Below are 12831 nucleotides of genomic sequence, written 5' to 3' on the forward strand. Positions count from 1 at the left end.
GTGCCCAACGTAACTTTTTCTGTTTCAAGCTCTAAAAGTAGCTCATCCACTTTAACCACATCTCCTTGTTTTTTATGCCACTTGGCAATATTAGCCTCTGATACTGACTCCAAGTCGAATGATCAAAAAAAATGGTGCATGGTAAACGGTACATACTCACTTAATTTGCGCGAGCAGGATACAACGGGAACAAGAGGAACAGGCTTTTCCTCCCGTATTAATGTGCGCGCGCAGAATACGGGAGGAAAAGCATGTTCCTCTTGTTCCTTTTGTATCCTGCTCGCGCAAATTAAGTGAGTATATACATACCGTTTACCATGCACCCTTTTTTTTTGATCTTTCGATTTTCGATATTTGCCTTCCGATATTTGTGTTTTCTGTAATTTAACATTCTGTCTCGTCACGTAGACCCGTTACGAATACAGCATATATACATATCCATAACAAACAACTGTTTGTGTGAACGTATTATAAAACTCAAGATTTGAATTGCTTCAAATTTTGTTTATTCCTTTGCCCCTTTTATAGAAGCCGGACAACCGTTTTGTTTTTCGTAACTTCAGCTTTTGAACTTTGTGCTTCCTTTATATCCCACGAGACCTATTCTTCTATTTTTTTTATTTTCATATTTTAATTGGAGTATTGTTACATGTTATATGTTAATAAACAACAGTGTGGCTCGGTGGTTGCGTTTATGTTTAGCACCGATAGATTACTGGGTTCGATCCCGTGCTAATATTTAATACTGCTGGTTAGACTTGGATATTTGTGACTCCAAGTTTGCCAATTTATCTGATTTTCATTGTTGAAACGGTTCCTCAAATAGGGCAAAAATCATCCTATCCGCTGTAAAAAAAAATCTGAATTTGATTTATGTACAATATGTAAAAATGTATGTACAAGTCTAAATCCATAGATGTCTCAATTGATCAATTAATTAAATGTTAATTTCGTTTACTTCAGCCTCTCGAAATACAGTGATTTATGTAATAAAAATGCTGTAATGTTTGTAATTAATTGTCTAGGAAGGCGCATTGGAGTCTACCTGCCAGACATTCTTGGTATATTATATATCTATGTATGTAAAAAATAAAAATACTCGATGCAGATTTCAATATGAATGGGTCCTTATTTGAAATTTCATTTCAAACTAGTTCATAGTAGTTAGCTATTACATTTAACAGTAGGTGTTAGGTGGTAGTTTACTAGGAATATGGAAATATGTACCTAATATTTCAGAACCACTTCTGCTTGTATGATCAATAATGTGATAAAAGTATCAAATGAATACCTACTTGAGGCAAAACCTTTGACCGTCGCCGATCCATACTGTAAATTCCACCATGTATGTACATAAGTGGGGACGTATTTGTAGCAGGTACATAATGTAGTGGTGCGAGTACAAATACTTTTCCCACAAAAGCAGGATCAGTCAATGGCGTTCGAGCATTTTTGAATGAAGCATTTACGGAATGTGAGATTTCTCCACTTGACAAAGAACGTCCACCGAACGGTGAAATTGCAGTAAGGTGCTAGGAATTTGTACCGTTGTGTACTACAAGCGCTTTTATGTAAACATAAAACGGTCGATAAATTCAGTTATTGTCGGGTTCGCATACGAATATACATAATGAGCTGTCAATTCCCACGTGTTTATTTATATATGTAGACTTTGTGTTGTTATTCCGAATTTGCCTGTCTTACTTTTCTGGGAAACCGAGGGGGATACCTTCGCGTGACGCATCTCCATCTCGCATTGATAAATGTCCCGAAAAAGGTTCTCGGGGGGCAATCCCCCTTGAATGATAAGTACCTTACTTTACACTTATCCCACTTACCATATCCTTCTGCGGAATCCTCCTCCCTATCTGAAGTTTTGTAATCTGACATCGATCACGTGCGATTATACGATTGTTCTGCGTTTTAATTCCCACCTCCGAACAGCCCCAAATTGCTGCTCGGCCGACCCCATCTTTTTTTGAGTGCTCGTTAACCGACTGAGGGTCCGAAATAAAATAAGGCATTCGGTCAAGGACGGTCGTGGATCTATCGAATGCTCTTGAATAATATGTTTTTCGTAATGGCCGGGATTAACTACTGACAATTATGCTTACGCGAAAGTTTTTCTGTGTGTGGGGGGGGGGGGTGTTTTTGTTGGTCATTAGGCAAAATGAAATTGCTTCGGCGTAGTGTGACAGTCGAATGGAACCGATTACGCAGTTTGGACAATCCCTTGCTGGTCAATATGCTCGGGCCCGTTTCTAACGTTGTTCTGAAAATTTGAATGTTTGCCTTTTATATATACTTACTTTGGTATTTTTGTCAAAATTGGCAATCTTCACCTTTTGTAGTAGCGGCGATTGTAAGTAAGATGATAAGCGAATATTTGCAATATATTACGTGCACTTTTCAACAATTCAGCTTGAATTTATCGCTTTTCTTGTGAATTTGAATGCTGGTAAATTGACTTTTGATTAAATAATGCGAAACTCAAGGAAAATTTGACTCACAACAAGACAATCTGCCATACGTTTCGTGTTCCTTCTACATTGCTTCAGATTCTTTATGCTATGCATTACGACTGGTAAAAACAAAATGAAATCAGTTTTGTCAAACGGATCCAACGAAATTCAAACAAATGTTTGTTTGTTCGTTCAGCTATCAGCCCACCTAATTTGGTATACTTCTCATGGTTAAAGATAAGAATCCAATTTGTGCAAGACCAACTTGTAACCGAGTATGTTAGTATGTATGTCGAATTTAAAATATTATAAAAAACGCTTTCTTTCAATATCTATCTAGATTTATTCTTGGCATTAGTCGCAGTGCCGGCTCTAGGGTTTTTTTAAAAAAAAAAAAAACAAAAACATTTTAATTTGTTATTCATGTATATATAATAGTTACTCGTATATGGTAAAAATAGGTATATGGTAAAAAATTAAAATAAATTCAATTTTATCGTAATTTTCTAATGTACTAAATTTAAAAGAAATTGAAAATTTGAGCATAACTTGTTAAAAGATCTAATCTTTCAATCAACACAGACAAGTACATTCCCAGTCAATCACGAATGCAATCACGTGCGACATTTCTACAACCGCGTTTTAATTTATAGATATGAATTTTGAGCCCTTTTTATTTTTAATTTAATTTACCTATAGTGCTTTATATATTTAATACCCTTTAAAAATTAATTGTAGATTTTTTATCGATAAGACACACTTTAGCGCTCTCTTGGGACGGCGCCCGATGCAGCGCATCTTTTGCTTACCGGTTAAAGCCAGCCCCGATTAGTCCTTTGCGTTACTTTTCGTTCTTGTCCCAAGTAAAATCCGATCTATACTTACAGTACTTCCTAACTTATACTGTAGATAGGTTTTGGAAAGGGTAGGAGATTATTTTTCAACTTTCATCCAATTGGGCAACGCTGGATCGTATAATTTTTTTTATTGAGTTAGTTCCATTATGCAAAATTACTGTCAAATCTCGTGTAAAATACAAATGTGCTATTTTAGTTCAATTAGGAAGTCACCAGTGGTGGTGGTGGCAAAAATGTTTTTGCAAGTACTGGATACCCCGTCTACAAAACTTTATTTCTCCAAAAAGAAAAATCTAATAAATTGATCAGATTAGAAAAGTCTTCTCAATGAAATTGTAATTTCTGATAACCTTAATATTTTTAAGAATAAGCTTGATGCATTTCTTAAACTTAAAGGATTTCTGTAATTCTTCTTTCCCAATATCTTATTTCTCTATTTCTGTTTCTTGTTTACTTATTTTCTCTCTTATTTTAATTTTGATATTGTCATTTTGAATGTATTTTACTTTTTTTTGGTCTATCGGCTTTGCCGCCTCCCCCTAGTATATTAAATAAATATAAAACTTGATTTGGTTGGGGGTGCTGCAGTACCTTTGTACTTCTGTGCGAGTTGCGTTCGTATTGAAAAAATTAACCCACGTCAAGTTTTCAACTTTAACTTCCAGTCTGTAGTTGACTTTAAGTTGGTTAGTGATACTCGCGGCCAGAGAAGCCATCGGGGAAGCTACACATTAGCAGCAACACTATATACTATACCGAGTTCGTGTATGTACTGCTGTCGCTGGCGAGTATAAATTTCAGCCATTCATTTCTCCTAATTTTTGTTTGTCCCGAATCGAATTATGCGACGTCGTCTCGGGGCTCGTAGACAATTTACGTAAGGGCGAAATCGTCAAAAAATAAGCGAACCGGTCCGATTGTTGTTTGCGTGAGAGGCGCCTTTGTGCTCGTCCTCCCATTGTTACGCACTTCTTGCCCTCGTTCTCTCCTCTGGTGTGTTGTTCTTGCCGGCGGCTGTCGCCCTCCATCTTCCTCTGGCGCCTCCACCCTCCCTCGCCGAACGTGTTTTTGTTTGTTGTTGCCGAACTGAGACGAGATTTATGTTGCCAGCAGCACCCCCCCCCCCTCACACTCGACCCACCGTCTCACCCCCTGCGGTTTTAACACGCCGCTTTATAATATTACACCTCGGAGGGAAAGCCAGCGACGCATTCATTTTTCCCTCCCCCCTTAAACGATGTTTTTGTATACGCTCAATTAGTTTTTTGTTTAATATTGTTTCGTTTTAATTATATTTCAGTTTTAGCTCGTGTATGTATTTACACGTACGTATGTACGTACGTACGTACGAAGCTCCTTTTGGCGCCACACCTGTCTTCTCTCCGACCAAACGTGTTTGAGCGGTAATGAGCGACGGGCCTCCCCTCCTTCCCGACCTGCCCACGCTCTCGCAATACCCCGAACTCTCGCAACTAGGCATCTCCCACGTCAAATTTGCCGAATTGTATGGAAATTGTTTCGCGTGCCTCGTGCATGACCCAAATGTACGCGATTAAATTCTGTTCAATTATGTGTTATAATACCGGCTACGCCCAGGCTTCATTATCTGTTTCAGTTGTGGAGTATCCACGACGTTGTACGCTCGAAATGCGTACGTTATTTCGCTTTAAGCATGTCTGCTCTCGTTGAAGTATGGTCATTATATGTATGATCAATCGGTTAGCAATTTATTCAGAATATATATATATATATATAACCATCGAGCCAGCAGCATGGCTCGGTGGTTGGGTTTTTGCCTAGCACCGAGAGGCGCCGGGTTCGATCCCGTGGGTTGAACTCGATTGAAAAGGTATTTATTTTGAGTATATCTGTAATGCTGCTGGTCAGACTTGAATATTTGTGACTCCAGGTCGATCGTTTCCTATCAGAGCTTGCCAATTTTTCTGATTTCATTGTTGAAACCGTTCCTGGATTAAATTGGCTAAAAATGTCACCACTATTTGAGTATGATTAATGTACAATGAAATGTATGTACAACTTAAAATGCATGGCCTTCCTGTTATATATGTATGTAATTTAATTATTTTAGTTTTGTAGGTATAAAAAAATGACAGGTAAACAATAAGAAATAATGTTGAGTGGTCCGTTTGGTGTAAACGCATCGTAATTGTATTCAAAATTTGCTGATTTACTCATTTAATATGATTAAAATAAACGAGCTCATATAGAAGAAAAAATTATATAACGCGAAAGTATCCCACGAAATCTACGAGGTCATAGGTCAAGTTTTGACTCCGATTGTGTTCAGATATACGTAAAAATTCATGAGTAGGTATGCTCAATGTTTTTTTTTATGTATGTTTTTATACCATTTGTGTTCTTCAATTCTGAGGTTATTCTATTTTTATATTTAACATGTATGTACATATGTAGTTTGTTTTTAGTTTTAAGTGTGTCTTTGTGTGTGATCGAATGAGAGTTCGTCGCGTGACTCGGAATATTTAAAAGTTCCGACCTACACGACGAAACTATTTATTTCATTTCGAATGAATATTTTGAGCACACTTTTAACCCAAATGACTAATATGTTGTCTATTTGAAATTGTATATATGTATATAAAACAGTACGGCCAATGTGAATGATTTTTATTTAAAAAAAAAATGTTTTCAGATAAAGGTGTGGTTTTTCTTTAAATCTTCCACTTTTACTTTTTGTTGTGTATTTATATTTTAACGCACTCATTTTTAGAATACCTTTTTCATTGTAAAAAAACATAATGCACATTCACCACACACATTAGCCGTTATATATGTTATAAATCATTCTACTAAATCTATCTGTACATCCAAAATCATCTCATCATACATTTAATTTTAAACAACAACACAACATGAACAGTCAGTGTGGGTTTATATTTTATTTTATTATCAATATCGTATTCGTTTTTAATTTTCGTCTAGAATTTTTTAATTATTTTTATTTATTATAGTATGTTCAAAATTTGCGTACATAAACAATTTTACAAAAAAATTTGCGTTATTTTGATAATTATCGTGCAGCGGGTGATGATTTTGTAGAGGGTTTGTTTTTGTACTAAATTTGGTACAATGCATCAAAATTGGCACTATGCAAATCTTCTCGCAATCGCTCTTGTTTGTATGATAAATATTAGGCCATCCCTTAAATTCGTGCGCTTTTTGAGGAAGTTTAATAAATCTTCATTATCAACTTTTTATTCCATTTCAGCCGGAAATTAATAATTAATTACATGCTCAATTTAAATCTATTATGTGTAGAAAAATCGAAAATGTTTCTAATAAATATTTGGTTTTGTATGGCGACAAGCGCTGAATTTTCTAAACATAAAATAGCAAAATCAGAGTATTGTCATTGTATTGGGAAAACTGAAACATTTAAATAAATTAGAGAACTTTGTGGCTTTTTAACTCTAAATAAATGGAATTAAAAGTGAATTGTTGATTTTGACTAAAAGGAAGCAAATTTATTTATTTGGCTTCCTCGAAAAATTCGCACGAAGTTGTGGAGTTGCGGCCTGACGATTGGTGTCGCGTTCGTGTCGAGTATCCACTGACGGTGGTGTTGTTGTTGCAGGGCGGAGGAAGCCGAGGAAGCGGGCAGGCGTATGGGGGCGCGGGCGGGGGCGGTGGTGGGGGCGGATACCCCGGTGGGGGCGCTCCGCCTGCGCCATACCCCCCCGCCTCACACCCGCCCCACGCGCCGCCGTACGCGCAGCAGCGGTACCCCGCACACCCTGCACACCCCGCGCCGCCCCAACAGGGACTGCGCCCCCCATACTCACCCCACCAGGTACACACCCAGCACACCCATACACCCTCGCCCTCGCCCTCGCCCTCATCTCCTTCCATTTATTACTAACTGCTTCTTCAATTTGATCATGTTCTCGTTAGTGTTGCACCAATGCAATGTGCCTCGCTGATAACGTCTGCTTTTCATTTCATCACTATTATATTAGTATGCCTTTTCTTTTTTACAAGCTTTTTATTTCATTTCAAATTAGTGCCTTGTATTTTTATGTTTTTCAGTGAGACGAATGGAGTTGATGTAATATGTATAGGTCTGTTACCGAGAGTTGGCGCGAACAAATGCGCCAGTGTCATGTTAGTGAATAGGTGTATAGCATCGGTGGCCGTTACTGCATCCAAAGTGACTTGAGCGAATGTCGAAAGATCGAAATTTATTCGCGATTTTATGACGATATGTGAAATAGTCCGTTTACCATGCATACATGTGAAGAGCGGGTAGTTTATCTATAGACCGTTTACCGTTATTTTCGATCTTTCGACTTTCGATGCCCAGACCTGTATATCATGTTGTCACACTTCACTGTTCAATAATAAAATAATTAAGTACGAGAGCGCGCCAACTCTCAGTAACATAAGTTTTTTTTTTGAGAAGTGGAACTACTAAGCCTGAACTTATCTGTTAACGTTGAACAAAAGGTGCATTTATATATTGGCTGTGGATTCGGAGTCAAAGTCGTGGTTTTTTTGGCTGGAGTTGGATTCGTTGAAAATCCGAGTCACTTCGCGTTTAAATCGCATTATTTTTTTTACTTAATTACACTGATCAACAAAAAAAATCACCGGAGCGGAGACTAATCAATCTTTATTAAGTTTGACCCACTGAATTCGAATATGGCAATGATTTTTTGTTGGTTTCCTCTCGTTTATTAGCGTTAGATTTTTGGCTTTTGCAGTCTTTATCAAAAGCACAAGTACATACATACAGAAGTATGTCTATATATTGGAATGTATAGTCAGATACTTTTTTCTATTGATTGTGTTTGTTTATTTCTTTAAAATACTTACGTACTATTCGAGCGGTTAATTTGTATTTGAAGTGTGTTTGGCCGTCATATGTAATCTTGTAAAATTTTAAAGCATTGTACTGTTAAGCTAATGGTTATCATACACTTTGGTAATCTAAATTATAGTCCTCGTTAGACGATCCTCGTTCATATGTTACATTTGGAATTTCAAATGTAAGTCAAAATATACATATTTATGTAAGAAGTCAATGTTTCTAATTGTACAAATGTATAATGTCAAAATGTTCAAAATGTAAATGGATGGCGTTTTTTTGGTCTCTCGTTCTTAGACACCTCCCTGTTCTAAATTTGTTGAGTATTCTGCAGTTGTTCAATTCTACATATTGATATGTATTCGTATTAACGTCATGAGTTATCATGTGGGTCATTAATCGGCTGGTCGTTTGAATCCAATTATCATGGACTTTCAAATAGTATTGGGTTTCAACCGTGTTGTATCATTTTGGAAGTGAGTTGTAAAAAAATCGATCCACGATCATAAAGTTGAAAAAATGGTTGATGTGTAGATAGCATAATCGTTTTGAGATGCTGTCTCCTTATCGTGATAAAAATGACCATAGTAGCGATAGCAGAATGTTAGCTGTATAGTAAACGTTTTTCGAATCTATTTTTTTACAAGGTTTTTTTTTTATTAGTTTCAATTCGTCAATTAGTCTAACGTCCTACACTCTTCCGATCGCTTTGAAACTTTGCCATTTTGTGAGGTTTAGTCGCCGACAGGGTTTCAATTGGGTCCTCTAAAATCGATGGTGAAATAAAATCGTAATAAACACGTTTAAGCATCCAAAAATTTTGGAGAAGCTGACACCTCAACCACTGCTGATAGTCAGTAAGTAGCCTTGTTAACGTATTTTTAAAAGGTTTTTATCAGTTTTCTTTAAATAATTTTGTATGATAATCAATAATCAGTCAATTTTTAAAATATGTATCGTCTTATCGCTGTCGAAGTACACGCGTAATTAATAGAGATCGTCATTGAGGAGGCTTTTATGCATAAAAAATAGTTTACTATTGTCAACCTTTTTTTTGTTCTCTTGCTTTGTATAACAATAGTGAACAATTTTTTGTGCATAAAGGCATCCTCGACGCATATCTCTAGCGATTAAATTAACTACATACTAATATTTTTTCAAGCTTATGAAAATTTATTATATTTTTATTAGGAACAAATTTTGTAGTGTTTCTTTAATGCATAAGGAAAATACAGCATTTGTCAAGATATCATATATTGTTAGATCTAATGATACATATGTATATCCCATGTAATAAAATTATATATTTTACAATACATTTATTTTAATGTATTTTCGTTAGATTAGACAGGATTTCTGTAATGACTTGCTCTTTGTTGTCTTCGGAATTTCTACATATTTATGCGATCGAATAGTAAGAAGTGAAGAAAAATAGGCCAATGACGTGGAGCGAATGCTTTTCGGTACTCTCTTATTAGAAAAAAAGATTTTACATAGAATAAACTTTTCGTCGAGATAATAGGTATGTTCATTTAGAAATATTATGTGTTTGATGTATTCCAACGTACATGTTTATACTACGAATAATAGACCATTCTTCCATTATAAACACACTCGTATGATTACACACAATAATAATATTTGGCGTCGGAACATTCAAACCATTCCAAACATGAAATTATCCATTAAATAATTTATTCATAGTATCCTATTGTTAGTTCAAAATTATTTTGCCTTTATCTCTCCATGCGAGTTTGTATGGAAATTCTCCCTCTTTTCAATTCAAGATTTCGCGACCTATATTGGGAAAATTACCTATTTTTTTTTACTACTAGGGTAATTTACGAGTACGTAAGTAGACACTCACCTCGTGAAAAGTGGATAAAACTAGAGCAGTCAATCGTATTGTGCTCTTTCCAGACACCCCATTTTCCTCAAACACCCTTTCCACCGCCCTCTGAGCCACCCTTCATTCACACAATACTTCCCACCTTTCTGGGGTAAAACATATTTAACTGGGTAAGTGGGCTATGTGAACATAAGAGATTTTCCTTTCGTTTCATCGCAGATGGGCACAGAGTCAACGACCTCTCTCTTCTTTCATTCGAATCTTATTGATATTGTAAATTGATGTTTTATTTCGAGGTCGATATATTATATTTATATAATATGTATAAATAAAACAATAGATTGTGCTCGCTTTGTACTTACTGGGTTATCCTTGACAGTGATTGTACTGCGTGTGATTATTTTTATCTTCGCCCACTTGCTTGCTCTTCGTTTTAGTAAGCACTACAGAATGGAGCCCCGGTACATGACCAACCTTCAAAGAATGAAAGGGGTCTCGTCCTTGAGGGAGGGCAGGGGTTGGGTATAGGGAACCAACCCCTTCACCCAGTGGGGTGGGTAACCCGCCCGTCAGCTGAGCGAAAACGAAAGTAAACACACAACTCGGTCAAAGGGTAGAGTACTCACTGCACGGGAGGTCGCATTTGAACCCTCGCTACTACGTATGCGGTGCACGTTGGTACGCAAAAATCAAACTATCTATTCACCCAGTCTCGAATGTAAACAGATCAGTGTTGCCTTTTCGTGTTTCTGAATTGAAGGTTCTCGGTTCGATGTGTGACGCGGTTGAACTTTGTTATTGGCCGTATTTTTGCTCCCGGAACTTTTTCATATATATTTTAATTTTTGTGTGCCTCGTGCTTTTTGGGATTCCAGCTCGACTTATCCCTCTTCATTCTCATCGGGACGTTTCAAATCCCCATTAAGTACTGAATAAGAGAACATGTGCTGTATTGTATTATACTTACAATAAGTGTACCTATCTAAATTAAACTCAACTAATTCTTATAAATATAAGTAAGGTTTGGGCATGTTTCAGTATAGGATATATATGCTCATGCACACATTAAAAACTTATTTGCATTCACAAATGAATTTTATATCGTAACAACCTTAGGAATAAGGCTCAAGTTGTCGTGAACATGATTTTACATTTTTGTCTTTTGTCCATAAGAAAGTGCTCAGTAATAGTTTTGCTTTATTTGTTTTTACTAGGCGGCAATGCCCGGCTTTAGTCTGGCGGATAAAAGTTGAAAACTTCTTTTAAATAAACAATTGGTGAAAACACACTGAATCGAACGTCACGAGCAAGTTCTTGGCCTCCCGTGCTGAGTTTTGTTTTCGACAAGTTTTTTCTACATTTCTTTAAATATGGGAATCACCGTTATTGATCAATGTTAAACCTACATATGTCAATACAAGGATTTAAGCTTGGGATTATGAGTGTTAGCTAGCGGTTTATTTACATGTGCAAAACTATTAAAAAAAAAAACACGTGCCGCGTGCCCCCCTGTGTCTGCGCCCTAATGACTAGTCACCGGAGCCTGAGGGGGCCGTGTATTGTTCAAAGGTTGTAGATGCATTGTTAAAGGTTTGCCGAACAATGGATAGCACTGTGACTGTCCTACCTCTACTAATGACATTTGCCCGGCGTTTTTGTTTAAGAGTCCTTCGATTCCGAGCTCCGAGCTTTTCCAATATCCGACTATTGTAAAGCGGATATACAAACAATTGTTTATATAAAACTTTGGTTTAGTTTTTATGTACAAATATGTAGAGCAGAAAGGCAATGGCGAGCAATATTTAGTTTACATTTTAGACCAAAAATTAAAATGAAGCAGTTAGTTAGTTTTATGCTCCCTTCTTTCATATTTTTTTATTGTATATCATTAAATATTTATCGATTTATATTAACTGTGTATTTTTTTCTATTTTCAGTACGAACAGGGGCCTAGTCCCCAAGCGAGTCCTGGAGGAACTCCTCACAGTCCAGGGCATGCGCCCAGTGCTTCACCGCAACCTCCACATTCACCTCACGCTCATCAGGTAGATATTTATCTAATAATACGACCGATTCCATATAATCTATTAAGGATTGCACGTTTTATTCGTTTTTTTCCCCGCGTTCAATTTAAAATTATGGGGTGTGTGTACTGTGGGTTATTTCGTAGCCTAGAAACGTTATTATACCCAGAGTGCTTCTAGCCGTTGTACATTCGGCCAGTGGAGACTAGACGAGTGGCGTTTCGTTTCTCTTGTTGTGCTTGTGCCGGTTTGGTAACTCCTCAGACCGAGCTGTCCGCCCGCTGCCATTCTTCTATCGTTGCTTATTTTTATTGGTTTTATAATGGAAAATGTTAGAGGTATCTACGATACTACTACAACACACCTCTCGAAACTCCATTAGGTTATAAAATACTTCAGAGGAAGATACGATCCTATGTTTGACTTGTTTTAGAAAGTCGGCTCCGTTTTAAATTAAAGCTTGTTTTGTAAAATAAATTTGTTTCACGAACGGTTTTTAATATGAAAATTACAAAATGCGCCTTGTTGTCGGCCGTGATAACATATTTGGCTTACTTTTCCTCTAGGTTTGTGCTACGGTGCTCGAAAAAAATTTTGGAGGCAGTTCAGATGCGATCTCCAACCTTTTCGATAATGTAGTGCATATAATCAATATAAAAAAAGTCTATTGTATAATGCTGTAAATTTCTCTCACTCTATTATTCATTCGGGTTGCTTGTGAATGAGTTGATTTGGTTGTCGAAATGCGAAATGCTATTCAAAATTTCACCTACTTAGATAAATTGTCCTAATATAA

General features: G+C 36.7%; 1 protein-coding gene across 1 annotated transcript in view; it reads left to right on the forward strand.

Moving 5' to 3' along the window:
* osa (trithorax group protein osa) overlaps positions 1–12831 on the forward strand; it is a 144450-nt gene that overhangs the window by 37474 nt on the left and 94145 nt on the right. Inside the window, exon 2 of the mRNA XM_077438418.1 lies at positions 11949–12056. Within this exon, the coding sequence (XP_077294544.1) occupies positions 11949–12056 (108 nt within the window). The remainder of the gene's footprint in view (positions 1–11948; positions 12057–12831) is intronic.

The sequence above is a fragment of the Arctopsyche grandis genome, chromosome 9 (genome assembly GCF_051622035.1).
Source record: "Arctopsyche grandis isolate Sample6627 chromosome 9, ASM5162203v2, whole genome shotgun sequence".
Lineage (NCBI taxonomy): Eukaryota > Metazoa > Arthropoda > Insecta > Trichoptera > Hydropsychidae > Arctopsyche > Arctopsyche grandis.